We start from the raw sequence: 18,594 nt of genomic DNA, 5'->3' as shown, positions 1-18,594 counted from the left end.
GCTGCCAGTGCTCAGAGCGGCCCTTTGCGGCACGGCGGCACGGCGGCACACGGCCACCTCCTTCAGCCAAGGTGCCACAGCCGGCCCCTGAGGGGCCGGCTCCTGCGGCCGGCCCTTGAGGGCACATGGAGCTGCCGCCGAGCCGCGCCAGGGCCGGGCCGGGCTGCGCGCTGCCATCTGCCAAAGCCCGGCTGCTGGAGGCTGACACCCACCTGGAGAGACCTGCTGCCCGAAGAAGAGCTGGCCCTGCACGATGTCGTGGTCGTCCAGGAAGGGCAGGTAGCCGCAGACCATTTCGAAGAGCAGCACACCCAGGGACCAGATGGTGGCCGCATGGCCGTGGTAGCAGCCCAGGCAGATCCACTCGGGCGGGCTGTACGTGTGTGTTCCTAGGGGAGACAGGCGGGGCTGGCCGGGCGCAGGCTGCTGCCTTCCAGAGCCTGGCGCCAGCCTCCTGCCAGAGGCAGGGGCTGCCCCGGCGGACACAACTTCCCCCAAGGGCACCCTGCAGCCCCAGACAATTGGCCGGAGCCAGGAAACCGCTGGGCAAGGCACAGAAGGCCGGAAGAGCAGCCGGAGCCCTCGCAGGCCTGCCAAGCCGAGGGGCCGGGGCCTGGCTTCTGCAGCCCCCCTGTGTCGGCAGAGCCGGCAGCCGGCTCCTGGGGCACAGCATCTGCCCCGTGGCACGGGGCGGCCGGCAGCCGGATGAATGCCGCGCCCCACGGCCCAGGAGGGAATGGCACAGTGCAGGGCCTGGCAGCGGGAGCAGGGCCCGGGCCGTGGCTCACCGGCAAATTGCGTGTAGGCCTGCTCCTGGAGGAAGGTGCCGCAACCGAAGTCGATGAGCTTCAGGTCGCCACTCTCCGGGTCCACGAGGAGGTTCTCCGGCTTGATGTCCCGGTGCAGGACGCCGCAGGCGGTGCAGTGCCACACGGCCTCCAGCACCTGCCAGAAAAGCCAGCGCGCCGCCTCCTCGCTCAGGAACTCCTGCTGCGCCAGCAACTGCAGGAGATCCTGAGACCGCTCCGGGCGCTCCAGCACCAGCACGAAGCTGTCAGGCAGCTCGAACCAGTCCAGGAGCTGGATGATGCTGTGGCAGCCAGAGCCCACCTTCTCCATCAGCACAATCTCCATGGGAACACGGGTGCCTTCGGGCTGCGGGAACGAGACAATGCCTCCAGCGGGCCTGGTGCTGCCCTGTGCCTCCCCTTGCCCCTGCCCGGCGTGCCCCAGTGGCGCCTTGGGCAGCCTCCCTGCTGCTGGGGATCCCTCCCGCCCAGGGCACGCTTGGCAGCTGCCCCCCTGCCTGGACCCAGCCCCGGTGTCGGGCATCCCCGGGCCCGCCACGCTCCGCCTCGCAGCCTGAGCCCTGGCCCGTTCAGCCCACGGCATCCCCCTGCCCCCGGGGCCCCGGGCCTATCCCTGTCGGCCCCGGCCCGCTCCGGCCCGCTGGCCCCGCTCACTCACCCACTCAACCCACTGCAGGACGCTCTCCCGGGCCACGCGCTTGATGGCCACCTGCAAGCCATGGACACAGGGGGGCTGAGCTCAAGCCCTGCCCGGCCCCGGCCCTGACCCTGCGGCCACGCCCGGCCGTGCCGGCCACTTACCGGGCTGCCGTCCGAGAGGCGGGTCCCCGAGAAAACGGTGCCGAAGCCACCGCTGCCCAGCTGCGGGCCCAGCTGGTAGAGCTCCTGCAGCTCCTTCTTTTGCCCTGCGGCCAAGAGCCAGCCATCAGCCCTGCGCCCAGGGCCCCCAGTGCCCGCGGCTGAAGCAGGCCGGGCCGCCGCGGGCACCTTGCTCTCACCTGCTTCCTGCTGCGCGCCGGGCAGCGGACACCGCCTTGCAGCCGTCGGGCTGGCGAGCGGCACAGCGGGGCCAGGGCAGCGCGCACAGGCGGCTGCAGGAGCCCCGCTGCAGCGGGGCACGGCGGCACCCTCGCTGTCCCCAGCCTCCTGCGCTGGACCCTGCTCCGCTGCACGGCCGGGGCTGCAGCCCGAGCTGGGCCACAGCGGCGTCCCAGGAGCAGCTGCAAACCACACAGGGGTTTTTTCAAGCCGTGCCATCAGAGACACTGAGACCAGCCAGGGACTAGGCTGCTCTCAGAGGCCCTGGCCTGGCCTGGCCTGGCAATGCCCCTCACGAGCCCCAGGGGAGCCGCAGACGGCTCCTCAGAAGATCTCACCTTCTACTAGAGACTTGCTGCTGGTCGGTGGCAGTCTGGGAGCAGCTTCCAGGACGTGGAGGTCTCCCGGTGTCTCCAGGATCATCTCCTCCACCAGGCACGGGCTGTTGCCCGCTGGCACAGCCGGCACAGCGTCCCGGGAGCTGTGTGCCGGTAAGTGCCAGCTGCAGGACACTGGCTGCTCCGCCACCTGCTCCTGAGATGGCTCCCCTGCCTCGGGCTGGGCTCCCACTTGGACTCGCGGGCTTTCCCTGGCCACGTCATGGCTCAGGGTTGCGCCCGTCGTGTCCGTGGGTCCAAGGGAGCCGGGAGACCTGTGCCCGGGCTCTGCAGCTTCTGCAGGCTGACAGGTCTCACTGAGCCTCTCTGAGGGATGGCGGCTGTCAGAGATAGCCGAGGCTCCTGGCAGGATGGACGTTCTCTGACAGCCGGAGCTTCTTGCACGGATGGCGGGTGTCTCCTGGTGTGCCATCCTTGCAAGGCTTGAGGCTGTCCCAGGGACGGAGACGCTTCCTGGGAGCTGCCTCTGAATGGGATGGGGGCTCCTGGAGGAGCTGGGCGAGCCACAGCAGGGCAGGTGGCCTCGCTGCACCAGCTCCTGCAGTTCTTTCCACAGGGCCTGCCACATCCCAGAGTAGAGCGGCACAGATGTTCCGCTGGGAGCCCAGAGCAAGCTCATCAGTTGCTGCAGCTCTCGGGCCACTGCCACGCAGGGGCCGCAGCTGCAGGAGCTGCCCAGGGGGCTGGCGGGGGCACCTGGCCGCTTGCGAGGGGTGGCCCGAGGCCTGCGGAGCCTGGGAGCCGCAGGGGCTCCCCGGTTCCTCCGTGTGCCTCTGGGCCGCAGCCCGGGGCGCTTGCGCCTCCTGGCTGTCCTTGCCTGCCGCCTCCGTGGCTGCCAGCGGCCCATGGCCCAGCAGAGAGCCACGGCGGCCAGCAGCAGCACAAGCGCAGTCACGAGCACGGCACCGACACACATGGCTCCGGCACGGCCCATGGCGACTGCACTGGCAGCCGCGGGGGCTGGCCCGGCCTAAGTAGGCATGCTGATGTCACAGTGCTGCGGCATGACAGGCGTGTGACATCACAGCCCTGCCCCGCCCCAGCGCTGCCCAGTGCCACAGGAGGGAAAAATGGGCTCCCCGTGGGCACTCGAGAGCCCTCTGGAGCAGAGTGGATGGAAGATTCTTGTCTAAGCAGCACACAGGCATGAGGAGGGCAGCGGTGATGCTGTCGCCTCCTTGCTGGCAGAGCACGGGACATGGCTTGTCCAAAGGGACACTGAAAAGTCCCTGAACAGGGCAAGCCCTGCTCAGCAGCATCTAAACCATCTGGCTGCTATCCTGTAGAGTCCCAGCCTGAATCCAAACCCAGCTGGGTGCCACTCTCTGGCAAGAAAACGGATCCTATCCCATTGCAAACCAGTCCATCAGTCAGTTCTACACCCAGCACACCCTGTCCCTGCTCATCTCGCACCTGATGGAGAGAGAATCCAGACGGATCCTCGGATGGACACAATCAAAACTCCCCTTAAACCCCTCAAATAAAACCTGCATTGCCTTCCCATCACCCACGAGCCAGGTGACCTCATGGCAGAGGGATAATCAATCAGGTCAACAGGAATTTCCCTCTGGTATCTCATGCTGCCCATGGCTGACACTGGTGTGTCCTTCCATCGCTTCCCGGCAGTGCCAACCATGACCATCCCACCATTTTTCCTGCAGTCAGGATTAGATTGGAAGGATGGTGTTTCCTGGACAGTTCCAAGCCCTTGCTGCCAAGTCAGATACAGCTGGAGAACACTGAGCCAGCACGGACCTGCTTGGGCTTTCAGCCCTTTGGGTAGATGATTTGGGGGGATCCCGCTGGGACATACTGGCATGAATCCCATCCAACAGCACATCTCACGGGTATTGTTCTGGTCCAAGCAATCCCAAATGGAAGGTCGCTGTCCCTCACGGCACTGTGGCTCCACTGTTGGACACCCTTCAGCAGCCAGAGAAGCCAGTGGTCCTTGGCAGAGCCAGGGTGTGTGGGACAAGGACACTGGGATCAGCCAAAACCAGAGAGGATGCTCCGAGAGCTGAAGTGCCACAGGATTCTGCCAGCCAGAGTGGCTCAGCCTGTGCTGAGAGGATGCCTGGCATGGCTTTGGGCATGGGGCTCCTGCTGGCCCCGGTGGGCCGCACAGCCACGGAGGGCTGAGCTGAGTGTCCCACAGCCACGGAGAGCCTGGGAGGCCTTTATCTCCATGGGCACTCTGGCTGCTGTGCCTGTGAGCTCCATGAGGCCCATGGCAATGGCCTTTACACTGTTGGCTAACAAAGCCATCATTAACCATCGTTATTGATTGGCTGCACACCCCACACACACCTCCCTCCTCACCAGAAGCACTCACTGTGCCTGTCAGGTTCTGTAAATGCAAAGAAAGATGGGCATTCCAAGCACCGTTTCTCTCATCCTGGAGAAGAGGAGGCTCAGAGGGGACCTTCTCTCTCCTCGCAATTCCCTGAAAGCACTAGTGCCACCTCCTTGCTGGCCCGCTTCCCTCAGGAGTTCAAGGCCATTTGGGAGCACTTCCAGCCCCAGCCACGCCCCAATGTCCCCTCATCAAGCTGAGGTTGAGCCATCATTTTAGGGCAAACTGTGGGTTTTTTGGTTTTTTTAACGGGGGATCCAATGAGCCCAACACCATGGGAGTGACTCCAGCATCTCAACATTTCCCCTGGGCTCCATGCCTGGGACTTGCGACGCTGCAGTCCCAGCTGGTCAAAGGCCCAGCCCTGCTTCCCATCTCAGGGCAAGAAAGAGGAAGCCTTTTGTCAGGGCTCATCCTGAAAGGACATCTTGCCACTTCTAATTGTTCTCCAGCTGTGGAGAGGCGCACGGTCTCTGCTCCTGCCAGCCGGAGGCCCTTGGAAGGCACACGCAGGCCCATGTGTCACCTCGGGTGAGCCCAAGTTGCTTTGTCAGTTTGACAGGGCAGCTCTTGTTTCACTGTTGCCTTTCTTGCCTTGCTAAAGCCCCTCCTACCACCCGTACTCCAGCCTGAGCTGGAACAACCACCTCCATGGAGGAGAGGCATCAAAACCTTGACAAGGGCTGCAGGGAACACTCTGATTGCCCCTTCTCCCAAGAGGTTTCTTTAGCTGAAGTTGCTACCAAGGAGCAGACGTTACAGCCCGCAGTGGGTTGGTGGCAGGTTTATTGTTGCGGCCCTCAGTCCTGCGTGGGACTCGGTCCCTGGGTGCTGCAGGGGCTCCAGCCGGGCATCAAAGGTCCCCGCCGCAGAGCCAAGGGTGGCGCAAGATCTCCTGCAGCGCCGGCCGGTCCGCGGGGTGCTTGGCCAAACACCAGCGGATCAGATGGCGGCACTCTGGGGAGAGAAGGCACAAAGCGCCGGTCACGGGCAGAAGGCTCCTGCCCGGCTGCTGCCGGCGCCCGCAGAACCCGGGCCACGCTGCCAGTGCTCAGAGCGGCCCTTTGCGGCACGGCGGCACGGCGGCACACGGCCACCTCCTTCAGCCAAGGTGCCACAGCCGGCCCCTGAGGGGCCAGCTCCTGCGGCCGGCCCTTGAGGGCACATGGAGCTGCCGCCGAGCCGCGCCAGGGCCGGGCCGGGCTGCGCGCTGCCATCTGCCAAAGCCCGGCTGCTGGAGGCTGACACCCACCTGGAGAGACCTGCTGCCCGAAGAAGAGCTGGCCCTGCACGATGTCGTGGTCGTCCAGGAAGGGCAGGTAGCCGCAGACCATTTCGAAGAGCAGCACACCCAGGGACCAGATGGTGGCCGCATGGCCGTGGTAGCAGCCCAGGCAGATCCACTCGGGCGGGCTGTACGTGTGTGTTCCTAGGGGAGACAGGCGGGGCTGGCCGGGCGCAGGCTGCTGCCTTCCAGAGCCTGGCGCCAGCCTCCTGCCAGAGGCAGGGGCTGCCCCGGCGGACACAACTTCCCCCAAGGGCACCCTGCAGCCCCAGACAATTGGCCGGAGCCAGGAAACCGCTGGGCAAGGCACAGAAGGCCGGAAGAGCAGCCGGAGCCCTCGCAGGCCTGCCAAGCCGAGGGGCCGGGGCCTGGCTTCTGCAGCCCCCCTGTGTCGGCAGAGCCGGCAGCCGGCTCCTGGGGCACAGCATCTGCCCCGTGGCACGGGGCGGCCGGCAGCCGGATGAATGCCGCGCCCCACGGCCCAGGAGGGAATGGCACAGTGCAGGGCCTGGCAGCGGGAGCAGGGCCCGGGCCGTGGCTCACCGGCAAATTGCGTGTAGGCCTGCTCCTGGAGGAAGGTGCCGCAACCGAAGTCGATGAGCTTCAGGTCGCCACTCTCCGGGTCCACGAGGAGGTTCTCCGGCTTGATGTCCCGGTGCAGGACGCCGCAGGCGGTGCAGTGCCACACGGCCTCCAGCACCTGCCAGAAAAGCCAGCGCGCCGCCTCCTCGCTCAGGAACTCCTGCTGCGCCAGCAACTGCAGGAGATCCTGAGACCGCTCCGGGCGCTCCAGCACCAGCACGAAGCTGTCAGGCAGCTCGAACCAGTCCAGGAGCTGGATGATGCTGTGGCAGCCAGAGCCCACCTTCTCCATCAGCACAATCTCCATGGGAACACGGGTGCCTTCGGGCTGCGGGAACGAGACAATGCCTCCAGCGGTCCTGGTGCTGCCCTGTGCCTCCCCTTGCCCCTGCCCGGCGTGCCCCAGTGGCCCCTTGGGCAGCCTCCCTGCTGCTGGGGATCCCTCCCGCCCAGGGCACGCTTGGCAGCTGCCCCCCTGCCTGGACCCAGCCCCGGTGTCGGGCATCCCCGGGCCCGCCACGCTCCGCCTCGCAGCCTGAGCCCTGGCCCGTTCAGCCCACGGCATCCCCCTGCCCCCGGGGCCCCGGGCCTATCCCTGCCCGTCCCGGCCCGCTCCGGCCCGCTGGCCCCGCTCACTCACCCACTCAACCCACTGCAGGACGCTCTCCCGGGCCACGCGCTTGATGGCCACCTGCAAGCCATGGACACAGGGGGGCTGAGCTCAAGCCCTGCCCGGCCCCGGCCCTGACCCTGCGGCCACGCCCGGCCGTGCCGGCCACTTACCGGGCTGCCGTCCGAGAGGCGGGTCCCCGAGAAAACGGTGCCGAAGCCACCGCTGCCCAGCTGCGGGCCCAGCTGGTAGAGCTCCTGCAGCTCCTTCTTTTGCCCTGCGGCCAAGAGCCAGCCATCAGCCCTGCGCCCAGGGCCCCCAGTGCCCGCGGCTGAAGCGGGCCGGGCCGCCGCGGGCACCTTGCTCTCACCTGCTTCCTGCTGCGCGCCGGGCAGCGGCCACCGCCTTGCAGCCATCGGGCTGGCGAGCGGCACAGCGGGGCCAGGGCAGCGCGCACAGGCGGCTGCAGGAGCCCCGCTGCAGCGGGGCACGGCGGCACCCTCGCTGTCCCCAGCCTCCTGCGCTGGACCCTGCTCCGCTGCACGGCCGGGGCTGCAGCCCGAGCTGGGCCACGGGGGCGTCCCAGGAGCAGCTGCAAACCACACCGGGGTTTTTTCAAGCCGTGCCATCAGAGACACTGAGACCAGCCAGGGACTAGGCTGCTCTCAGAGGCCCTGGCCTGGCCTGGCCTGGCAATGCCCCTCACGAGCCCCAGGGGAGCCGCAGACGGCTCCTCAGAAGATCTCACCATCTACTAGAGACTTGCTGCTGGTCGGTGGCTGTCTGGGAGCAGCTTCCAGGACGTGGAGGTCTCCCGGTGTCTCCAGGATCATCTCCTCCACCAGGCACGGGCTGTTGCCCGCTGGCACAGCCGGCACAGCGTCCCTGGAGCTGTGTGCCGGTAAGTGCCAGCTGCAGGACACTGGCTGCTCGGCCACCTGCTCCTGAGATGGCTCCCCTGCCTCGGGCTGGGCTCCCACTTGGACTCGCGGGCTTTCCCTGGCCACGTCATGGCTCAGGGTTGCGCCCGTCGTGTCCGTGGGTCCAAGGGAGCCGGGAGACCTGTCCACGGGCTCTGCAGCTTCTGCAGGCTGACAGGTCTCACTGAGCCTCTCTGAGGGATGGCGGCTGTCAGAGATAGCCGAGGCTCCTGGCAGGATGGACGTTCTCTGACAGCCGGAGCTTCTTGCACGGATGGCGGGTGTCTCCTGGTGTGCCATCCTTGCAAGGCTTGAGGCTGTCCCAGGGACGGAGACGCTTCCTGGGAGCTGCCTCTGAATGGGATGGGGGCTCCTGGAGGAGCTGGGCGAGCCACAGCAGGGCAGGTGGCCTCGCTGCACCAGCTCCTGCAGTTCTTTCCACAGGGCCTGCCACATCCCAGAGTAGAGCGGCACAGATGTCCCGCTGGGAGCCCAGAGCAAGCTCATCAGTTGCTGCAGCTCTCGGGCCACTGCCACGCAGGGGCCGCAGCTGCAGGAGCTGCCCAGGGGGCTGGCGGGGGCACCTGGCCGCTTGCGAGGGGTGGCCCGAGGCCTGCGGAGCCTGGGAGCCGCAGGGGCTCCCCGGTTCCTCCGTGTGCCTCTGGGCCGCAGCCCGGGGCGCTTGCGCCTCCTGGCTGTCCTTGCCTGCCGCCTCCGTGGCTGCCAGCGGCCCATGGCCCAGCAGAGAGCCACGGCGGCCAGCAGCAGCACAAGCGCAGTCACGAGCACGGCACCGACACACATGGCTCCGGCACGGCCCATGGCGACTGCACTGGCAGCCGCGGGGGCTGGCCCGGCCTAAGTAGGCATGCTGATGTCACAGTGCTGCGGCATGACAGGCGTGTGACATCACAGCCCTGCCCCGCCCCAGCGCTGCCCAGTGCCACAGGAGGGAAAAATGGGCTCCCCGTGGGCACTCGAGAGCCCTCTGGAGCAGAGTGGATGGAAGATTCTTGTCTAAGCAGCACACAGGCATGAGGAGGGCAGCGGTGATGCTGTCGCCTCCTTGCTGGCAGAGCACGGGACATGGCTTGTCCAAAGGGACACTGAAAAGTCCCTGAACAGGGCAAGCCCTGCTCAGCAGCATCTAAACCATCTGGCTGCTATCCTGTAGAGTCCCAGCCTGAATCCAAACCCAGCTGGGTGCCACTCTCTGGCAAGAAAACGGATCCTATCCCATTGCAAACCAGTCCATCAGTCAGTTCTACACCCAGCACACCCTGTCCCTGCTCATCTCGCACCTGATGGAGAGAGAATCCAGACGGATCCTCGGATGGACACAATCAAAACTCCCCTTAAACCCCTCAAATAAAACCTGCATTGCCTTCCCATCACCCACGAGCCAGGTGACCTCATGGCAGAGGGATAATCAATCAGGTCAACAGGAATTTCCCTCTGGTATCTCATGCTGCCCATGGCTGACACTGGTGTGTCCTTCCATCGCTTCCCGGCAGTGCCAACCATGACCATCCCACCATTTTTCCTGCAGTCAGGATTAGATTGGAAGGATGGTGTTTCCTGGACAGTTCCAAGCCCTTGCTGCCAAGTCAGATACAGCTGGAGAACACTGAGCCAGCACGGACCTGCTTGGGCTTTCAGCCCTTTGGGTAGATGATTTGGGGGGATCCCGCTGGGACATACTGGCATGAATCCCATCCAACAGCACATCTCACGGGTATTGTTCTGGTCCAAGCAATCCCAAATGGAAGGTCGCTGTCCCTCACGGCACTGTGGCTCCACTGTTGGACACCCTTCAGCAGCCAGAGAAGCCAGTGGTCCTTGGCAGAGCCAGGGTGTGTGGGACAAGGACACTGGGATCAGCCAAAACCAGAGAGGATGCTCCGAGAGCTGAAGTGCCACAGGATTCTGCCAGCCAGAGTGGCTCAGCCTGTGCTGAGAGGATGCCTGGCATGGCTTTGGGCATGGGGCTCCTGCTGGCCCCGGTGGGCCGCACAGCCACGGAGGGCTGAGCTGAGTGTCCCACAGCCACGGAGAGCCTGGGAGGCCTTTATCTCCATGGGCACTCTGGCTGCTGTGCCTGTGAGCTCCATGAGGCCCATGGCAATGGCCTTTACACTGTTGGCTAACAAAGCCATCATTAACCATCGTTATTGATTGGCTGCACACCCCACACACACCTCCCTCCTCACCAGAAGCACTCACTGTGCCTGTCAGGTTCTGTAAATGCAAAGAAAGATGGGCATTCCAAGCACCGTTTCTCTCATCCTGGAGAAGAGGAGGCTCAGAGGGGACCTTCTCTCTCCTCGCAATTCCCTGAAAGCACTAGTGCCACCTCCTTGCTGGCCCGCTTCCCTCAGGAGTTCAAGGCCATTTGGGAGCATTTCCAGCCCCAGCCAAGCCCCAATGTCCCCTCATCAAGCTGAGGTTGAGCCGTCATTTTAGGGCAAACTGTGGGTTTTTTGGTTTTTTTAACGGGGGATCCAATGAGCCCAACACCATGGGAGTGACTCCAGCATCTCAACATTTCCCCTGGGCTCCATGCCTGGGACTTGCGACGCTGCAGTCCCAGCTGGTCAAAGGCTCAGCCCTGCTTCCCATCTCAGGGCAAGAAAGAGGAAGCCTTTTGTCAGGGCTCATCCTGAAAGGACATCTTGCCACTTCTAATTGTTCTCCAGCTGTGGAGAGGCGCACGGTCTCTGCTCCTGCCAGCCGGAGGCCCTTGGAAGGCACACGCAGGCCCATGTGTCACCTCGGGTGAGCCCAAGTTGCTTTGTCAGTTTGACAGGGCAGCTCTTGTTTCACTGTTGCCTTTCTTGCCTTGCTAAAGCCCCTCCTACCACCCGTACTCCAGCCTGAGCTGGAACAACCACCTCCATGGAGGAGAGGCATCAAAACCTTGACAAGGGCTGCAGGGAACACTCTGATTGCCCCTTCTCCCAAGAGGTTTCTTTAGCTGAAGTTGCTACCAAGGAGCAGACGTGACAGCCCGCAGTGGGTTGGTGGCAGGTTTATTGTTGTGGCCCTCAGTCCTGCGTGGGACTCGGTCCCTGGGTGCTGCAGGGGCTCCAGCTGGGCATCAAAGGTCCCCGCCGCAGAGCCAAGGGTGGCGCAAGATCTCCTGCAGCGCCGGCCGGTCCGCGGGGTGCTTGGCCAAACACCAGCGGATCAGATGGCGGCACTCTGGGGAGAGAAGGCACAAAGCGCCGGTCACGGGCAGAAGGCTCCTGCCCGGCTGATGCCGGCGCCCGCAGAACCCGGGCCACGCTGCCAGTGCTCAGAGCGGCCCTTTGCGGCACGGCGGCACGGCGGCACACGGCCACCTCCTTCAGCCAAGGTGCCACAGCCGGCCCCTGAGGGGCCAGCTCCTGCGGCCGGCCCTTGAGGGCACATGGAGCTGCCGCCGAGCCGCGCCAGGGCCGGGCCGGGCTGCCCGCTGCCATCTGCCAAAGCCCGGCTGCTGGAGGCTGACACCCACCTGGAGAGACCTGCTGCCCGAAGAAGAGCTGGCCCTGCACGATGTCGTGGTCGTCCAGGAAGGGCAGGTAGCCGCAGACCATTTCGAAGAGCAGCACACCCAGGGACCAGATGGTGGCCGCATGGCCGTGGTAGCAGCCCAGGCAGATCCACTCGGGCGGGCTGTACGTGTGTGTTCCTAGGGGAGACAGGCGGGGCTGGCCGGGCGCAGGCTGCTGCCTTCCAGAGCCTGGCGCCAGCCTCCTGCCAGAGGCAGGGGCTGCCCCGGCGGACACAACTTCCCCCAAGGGCACCCTGCAGCCCCAGACAATTGGCCGGAGCCAGGAAACCGCTGGGCAAGGCACAGAAGGCCGGAAGAGCAGCCGGAGCCCTCGCAGGCCTGCCAAGCCGAGGGGCCGGGGCCTGGCTTCTGCAGCCCCCCTGTGTCGGCAGAGCCGGCAGCCGGCTCCTGGGGCACAGCATCTGCCCCGTGGCACGGGGCGGCCGGCAGCCGGATGAATGCCGCGCCCCACGGCCCAGGAGGGAATGGCACAGTGCAGGGCCTGGCAGCGGGAGCAGGGCCCGGGCCGTGGCTCACCGGCAAATTGCGTGTAGGCCTGCTCCTGGAGGAAGGTGCCGCAACCGAAGTCAATGAGCTTCAGGTCGCCACTCTCCGGGTCCACGAGGAGGTTCTCCGGCTTGATGTCCCGGTGCAGGACGCCGCAGGCGGTGCAGTGCCACACGGCCTCCAGCACCTGCCAGAAAAGCCAGCGCGCCGCCTCCTCGCTCAGGAACTCCTGCTGCGCCAGCAACTGCAGGAGATCCTGAGACCGCTCCGGGCGCTCCAGCACCAGCACGAAGCTGTCAGGCAGCTCGAACCAGTCCAGGAGCTGGATGATGCTGTGGCAGCCAGAGCCCACCTTCTCCATCAGCACAATCTCCATGGGAACACGGGTGCCTTCGGGCTGCAGGAACGAGACAATGCCTCCAGCGGTCCTGGTGCTGCCCTGTGCCTCCCCTTGCCCCTGCCCGGCGTGCCCCAGTGGCCCCTTGGGCAGCCTCCCTGCTGCTGGGGATCCCTCCCGCCCAGGGCACGCTTGGCAGCTGCCCCCCTGCCTGGACCCAGCCCCGGTGTCGGGCATCCCCGGGCCCGCCACGCTCCGCCTCGCAGCCTGAGCCCTGGCCCGTTCAGCCCACGGCATCCCCCTGCCCCCGGGGCCCCGGGCCTATCCCTGCCCGTCGCGGCCCGCTCCGGCCCGCTGGCCCCGCTCACTCACCCACTCAACCCACTGCAGGACGCTCTCCCGGGCCACGCGCTTGATGGCCACCTGCAAGCCATGGACACAGGGGGGCTGAGCTCAAGCCCTGCCCGGCCCCGGCCCTGACCCTGCGGCCACGCCCGGCCGTGCCGGCCACTTACCGGGCTGCCGTCCGAGAGGCGGGTCCCCGAGAAAACGGTGCCGAAGCCACCGCTGCCCAGCTGCGGACCCAGCTGGTAGAGCTCCTGCAGCTCCTTCTTTTGCCCTGCGGCCAAGAGCCAGCCATCAGCCCTGCGCCCAGGGCCCCCAGTGCCCGCGGCTGAAGCGGGCCGGGCCGCCGCGGGCACCTTGCTCTCACCTGCTTCCTGCTGCGCGCCGGGCAGCGGCCACCGCCTTGCAGCCATCGGGCTGGCGAGCGGCACAGCGGGGCCAGGGCAGCGCGCACAGGCGGCTGCAGGAGCCCCGCTGCAGCGGGGCACGGCGGCACCCTCGCTGTCCCCGGCCTCCTGCGCTGGACCCTGCTCTGCTGCACGGCCGGGGCTGCAGCCCGAGCTGGGCCACAGGGGCGTCCCAGGAGCAGCTGCAAACCACACAGGGGTTTTTCAAGCCGTGCCATCAGAGACACTGAGACCAGCCAGGGACTAGGCTGCTCTCAGAGGCCCTGGCCTGGCCTGGCCTGGCAATGCCCCTCACGAGCCCCAGGGGAGCCGCAGACGGCTCCTCAGAAGATCTCACCTTCTACTAGAGACTTGCTGCTGGTCGGTGGCTGTCTGGGAGCAGCTTCCAGGACGTGGAGGTCTCCCGGTGTCTCCAGGATCATCTCCTCCACCAGGCACGGGCTGTTGCCCGCTGGCACAGCCGGCACAGCGTCCCTGGAGCTGTGGGCCGGTAAGTGCCAGCTGCAGGACACTGGCTGCTCTGCCACCTGCTCCTGAGATGGCTCCCCTGCCTCAGGCTGGGCTTCCACTTGGACTCGCGGGCTTTCCCTGGCCACGTCATGGCTCAGGTTTGCGCCCGTCGTGTCCGTGGGTCCAAGGGAGCCGGGAGACCTGTGCCCGGGCTCTGCAGCTTCTGCAGGCTGACAGGTCTCACTGAGCCTCTCTGAGGGATGGCGGCTGTCAGAGATAGCCGAGGCTCCTGGCAGGATGGACGTTCTCTGACAGCCGGAGCTTCTTGCACGGATGGCGGGTGTCTCCTGGTGTGCCATCCTTGCAAGGCTTGAGGCTGTCCCAGGGACGGAGACGCTTCCTGGGAGCTGCCTCTGAATGGGATGGGGGCTCCTGGAGGAGCTGGGCGAGCCACAGCAGGGCAGGTGGCCTCGCTGCACCAGCTCCTGCAGTTCTTTCCACAGGGCCTGCCACATCCCAGAGTAGAGCGGCACAGATGTTCCGCTGGGAGCCCAGAGCAAGCTCATCAGTTGCTGCAGCTCTCGGGCCACTGCCACGCAGGGGCCGCAGCTGCAGGAGCTGCCCAGGGGGCTGGCGGGGGCACCTGGCCGCTTGCGAGGGGTGGCCCGAGGCCTGCGGAGCCTGGGAGCCGCAGGGGCTCCCCGGTTCCTCCGTGTGCCTCTGGGCCGCAGCCCGGGGCGCTTGCGCCTCCTGGCTGTCCTTGCCTGCCGCCTCCGTGGCTGCCAGCGGCCCATGGCCCAGCAGAGAGCCACGGCGGCCAGCAGCAGCACAAGCGCAGTCACGAGCACGGCACCGACACACATGGCTCCGGCACGGCCCATGGCGACTGCACTGGCAGCCGCGGGGGCTGGCCCGGCCTAAGTAGGCATGCTGATGTCACAGTGCTGCGGCATGACAGGCGTGTGACATCACAGCCCTGCCCCGCCCCAGCGCTGCCCAGTGCCACAGGAGGGAAAAATGGGCTCCCCGTGGGCACTCGAGAGCCCTCTGGAGCAGAGTGGATGGAAGATTCTTGTCTAAGCAGCACACAGGCATGAGGAGGGCAGCGGTGATGCTGTCGCCTCCTTGCTGGCAGAGCACGGGACATGGCTTGTCCAAAGGGACACTGAAAAGTCCCTGAACAGGGCAAGCCCTGCTCAGCAGCATCTAAACCATCTGGCTGCTATCCTGTAGAGTCCCAGCCTGAATCCAAACCCAGCTGGGTGCCACTCTCTGGCAAGAAAACGGATCCTATCCCATTGCAAACCAGTCCATCAGTCAGTTCTACACCCAGCACACCCTGTCCCTGCTCATCTCGCACCTGATGGAGAGAGAATCCAGACGGATCCTCGGATGGACACAATCAAAACTCCCCTTAAACCCCTCAAATAAAACCTGCATTGCCTTCCCATCACCCACGAGCCAGGTGACCTCATGGCAGAGGGATAATCAATCAGGTCAACAGGAATTTCCCTCTGGTATCTCATGCTGCCCATGGCTGACACTGGTGTGTCCTTCCATCGCTTCCCGGCAGTGCCAACCATGACCATCCCACCATTTTTCCTGCAGTCAGGATTAGATTGGAAGGATGGTGTTTCCTGGACAGTTCCAAGCCCTTGCTGCCAAGTCAGATACAGCTGGAGAACACTGAGCCAGCGCGGACCTGCTTGGGCTTTCAGCCCTTTGGGTAGATGATTTGGGGGGATCCCGCTGGGACATACTGGCATGAATCCCATCCAACAGCACATCTCACGGGTATTGTTCTGGTCCAAGCAATCCCAAATGGAAGGTCGCTGTCCCTCACGGCACTGTGGCTCCACTGTTGGACACCCTTCAGCAGCCAGAGAAGCCAGTGGTCCTTGGCAGAGCCAGGGTGTGTGGGACAAGGACACTGGGATCAGCCAAAACCAGAGAGGATGCTCCGAGAGCTGAAGTGCCACAGGATTCTGCCAGCCAGAGTGGCTCAGCCTGTGCTGAGAGGATGCCTGGCATGGCTTTGGGCATGGGGCTCCTGCTGGCCCCGGTGGGCCGCACAGCCACGGAGGACTGAGCTGAGTGTCCCACAGCCACGGAGAGCCTGGGAGGCCTTTATCTCCATGGGCACTCTGGCTGCTGTGCCTGTGAGCTCCATGAGGCCCATGGCAATGGCCTTTACACTGTTGGCTAACAAAGCCATCATTAACCATCGTTATTGATTGGCTGCACACCCCACACACACCTCCCTCCTCACCAGAAGCACTCACTGTGCCTGTCAGGTTCTGTAAATGCAAAGAAAGATGGGCATTCCAAGCACCGTTTCTCTCATCCTGGAGAAGAGGAGGCTCAGAGGGGACCTTCTCTCTCCTCGCAATTCCCTGAAAGCACTAGTGCCACCTCCTTGCTGGCCCGCTTCCCTCAGGAGTTCAAGGCCATTTGGGAGCATTTCCAGCCCCAGCCAAGCCCCAATGTCCCCTCATCAAGCTGAGGTTGAGCCGTCATTTTAGGGCAAACTGTGGGTTTTTTGGTTTTTTTAACGGGGGATCCAATGAGCCCAACACCATGAGAGTGACTCCAGCATCTCAACATTTCCCCTGGGCTCCATGCCTGGGACTTGCGACGCTGCAGTCCCAGCTGGTCAAAGGCTCAGCCCTGCTTCCCATCTCAGGGCAAGAAAGAGGAAGCCTTTTGTCAGGGCTCATCCTGAAAGGACATCTTGCCACTTCTAATTGTTCTCCAGCTGTGGAGAGGCGCACGGTCTCTGCTCCTGCCAGCCGGAGGCCCTTGGAAGGCACACGCAGGCCCATGTGTCACCTCGGGTGAGCCCAAGTTGCTTTGTCAGTTTGACAGGGCAGCTCTTGTTTCACTGTTGCCTTTCTTGCCTTGCTAAAGCCCCTCCTACCACCCGTACTCCAGCCTGAGCTGGAACAACCACCTCCATGGAGGAGAGGCATCAAAACCTTGACAAGGGCTGCAGGGAACACTCTGATTGCCCCTTCTCCCAAGAGGTTTCTTTAGCTGAAGTTGCTACCAAGGAGCAGACGTGACAGCCCGCAGTGGGTTGGTGGCAGGTTTATTGTTGTGGCCCTCAGTCCTGCGTGGGACTCGGTCCCTGGGTGCTGCAGGGGCTCCAGCCGGGCATCAAAGGTCCCCGCCGCAGAGCCAAGGGTGGCGCAAGATCTCCTGCAGCGCCGGCCGGTCCGCGGGGTGCTTGGCCAAACACCAGCGGATCAGATGGCGGCACTCTGGGGAGAGAAGGCACAAAGCGCCGGTCACGGGCAGAAGGCTCCTGCCCGGCTGCTGCCGGCGCCCGCAGAACCCGGGCCACGCTGCCAGTGCTCAGAGCGGCCCTTTGCGGCACGGCGGCACGGCGGCACACGGCCACCTCCTTCAGCCAAGGTGCCACAGCCGGCCCCTGAGGGGCCAGCTCCTGCGGCCGGCCCTTGAGGGCACATGGAGCTGCCGCCGAGCCGCGCCAGGGCCGGGCCGGGCTGCGCGCTGCCATCTGCCAAAGCCCGGCTGCTGGAGGCTGACACCCACCTGGAGAGACCTGCTGCCCGAAGAAGAGCTGGCCCTGCACGATGTCGTGGTCGTCCAGGAAGGGCAGGTAGCCGCAGACCATTTCGAAGAGCAGCACACCCAGGGACCAGATGGTGGCCGCATGGCCGTGGTAGCAGCCCAGGCAGATCCACTCGGGCGGGCTGTACGTGTGTGTTCCTAGGGGAGACAGGCGGGGCTGGCCGGGCGCAGGCTGCTGCCTTCCAGAGCCTGGCGCCAGCCTCCTGCCAGAGGCAGGGGCTGCCCCGGCGGACACAACTTCCCCCAAGGGCACCCTGCAGCCCCAGACAATTGGCCGGAGCCAGGAAACCGCTGGGCAAGGCACAGAAGGCCGGAAGAGCAGCCGGAGCCCTCGCAGGCCTGCCAAGCCGAGGGGCCGGGGCCTGGCTTCTGCAGCCCCCCTGTGTCGGCAGAGCCGGCAGCCGGCTCCTGGGGCACAGCATCTGCCCCGTGGCACGGGGCGGCCGGCAGCCGGATGAATGCCGCGCCCCACGGCCCAGGAGGGAATGGCACAATGCAGGGCCTGGCAGCGGGAGCAGGGCCCGGGCCGTGGCTCACCGGCAAATTGCGTGTAGGCCTGCTCCTGGAGGAAGGTGCCGCAACCGAAGTCGATGAGCTTCAGGTCGCCACTCTCTGGGTCCACGAGGAGGTTCTCCGGCTTGATGTCCCGGTGCAGGACGCCGCAGGCGGTGCAGTGCCACACGGCCTCCAGCACCTGCCAGAAAAGCCAGCGCGCCGCCTCCTCGCTCAGGAACTCCTGCTGCGCCAGCAACTGCAGGAGATCCTGAGACCGCTCCGGGCGCTCCAGCACCAGCACGAAGCTGTCAGGCAGCTCGAACCAGTCCAGGAGCTGGATGATGCTGTGGCAGCCAGAGCCCACCTTCTCCATCAGCACAATCTCCATGGGAACACGGGTGCCTGCGGGCTGCAGGAACGAGACAATGCCTCCAGCGGTCCTGGTGCTGCCCTGTGCCTCCCCTTGCCCCTGCCCGGCGTGCCCCAGTGGCCCCTTGGGCAGCCTCCCTGCTGCTGGGGATCCCTCCCGCCCAGGGCACGCTTGGCAGCTGCCCCCCTGCCTGGACCCAGCCCCGGTGTCGGGCATCCCCGGGCCCGCCACGCTCCGCCTCGCAGCCTGAGCCCTGGCCCGTTCAGCCCACGGCATCCCCCTGCCCCCGGGGCCCCGGGCCTATCCCTGCCCGTCGCGGCCCGCTCCGGCCCGCTGGCCCCGCTCACTCACCCACTCAACCCACTGCAGGACGCTCTCCCGGGCCACGCGCTTGATGGCCACCTGCAAGCCATGGACACAGGGGGGCTGAGCTCAAGCCCTGCCCGGCCCCGGCCCTGACCCTGCGGCCACGCCCGGCCGTGCCGGCCACTTACCGGGCTGCCGTCCGAGAGGCGGGTCCCCGAGAAAACGGTGCCGAAGCCACCGCTGCCCAGCT

At 65.5% G+C, this 18,594-nt stretch overlaps 1 protein-coding gene across 1 annotated transcript; it reads right to left on the bottom strand.

Annotated features, from left to right (window-relative positions):
• Positions 1-16,735: 16,735 nt before the first annotated feature.
• On the bottom strand, positions 16,736-18,254 carry LOC135283895 (serine/threonine-protein kinase pim-1-like). The gene is made up of 3 exons (XM_064395044.1): positions 17,711-18,254; positions 17,135-17,311; positions 16,736-16,839 (listed from the first exon to the last, which is right to left on the bottom strand). The coding sequence occupies exons 1-3, from the start codon at positions 18,252-18,254 to the stop codon at positions 16,736-16,738; spliced, it is 825 nt and encodes a 274-aa protein (XP_064251114.1).
• Positions 18,255-18,594: the final 340 nt, after the last annotated feature.

Source organism: Passer domesticus, chromosome 19 (assembly GCF_036417665.1).
Source record: "Passer domesticus isolate bPasDom1 chromosome 19, bPasDom1.hap1, whole genome shotgun sequence".
In the NCBI taxonomy this organism is placed as follows: domain Eukaryota; kingdom Metazoa; phylum Chordata; class Aves; order Passeriformes; family Passeridae; genus Passer; species Passer domesticus.
The sequence above is the reverse complement of the archived record's forward strand: the minus strand, read 5'-3'. Positions and strand labels throughout refer to the sequence as shown.

Coding starts and splice junctions, on each gene's coding strand:
- LOC135283895 (XM_064395044.1), bottom strand. CDS start 18,254: ATGCCCGACACCGGGGCTGGGTCCAGGCAGGGGGGCAGCTGCCAAGCG. Junction 17,312..17,710: donor GGCCTACACGCAATTTGCCG/GTGAGCCACGGC, acceptor TGTCTCCCCTAG/GAACACACACGTACAGCCCG. Junction 16,840..17,134: donor CGGGCAGCAGGTCTCTCCAG/GTGGGTGTCAGC, acceptor TTCTCTCCCCAG/AGTGCCGCCATCTGATCCGC.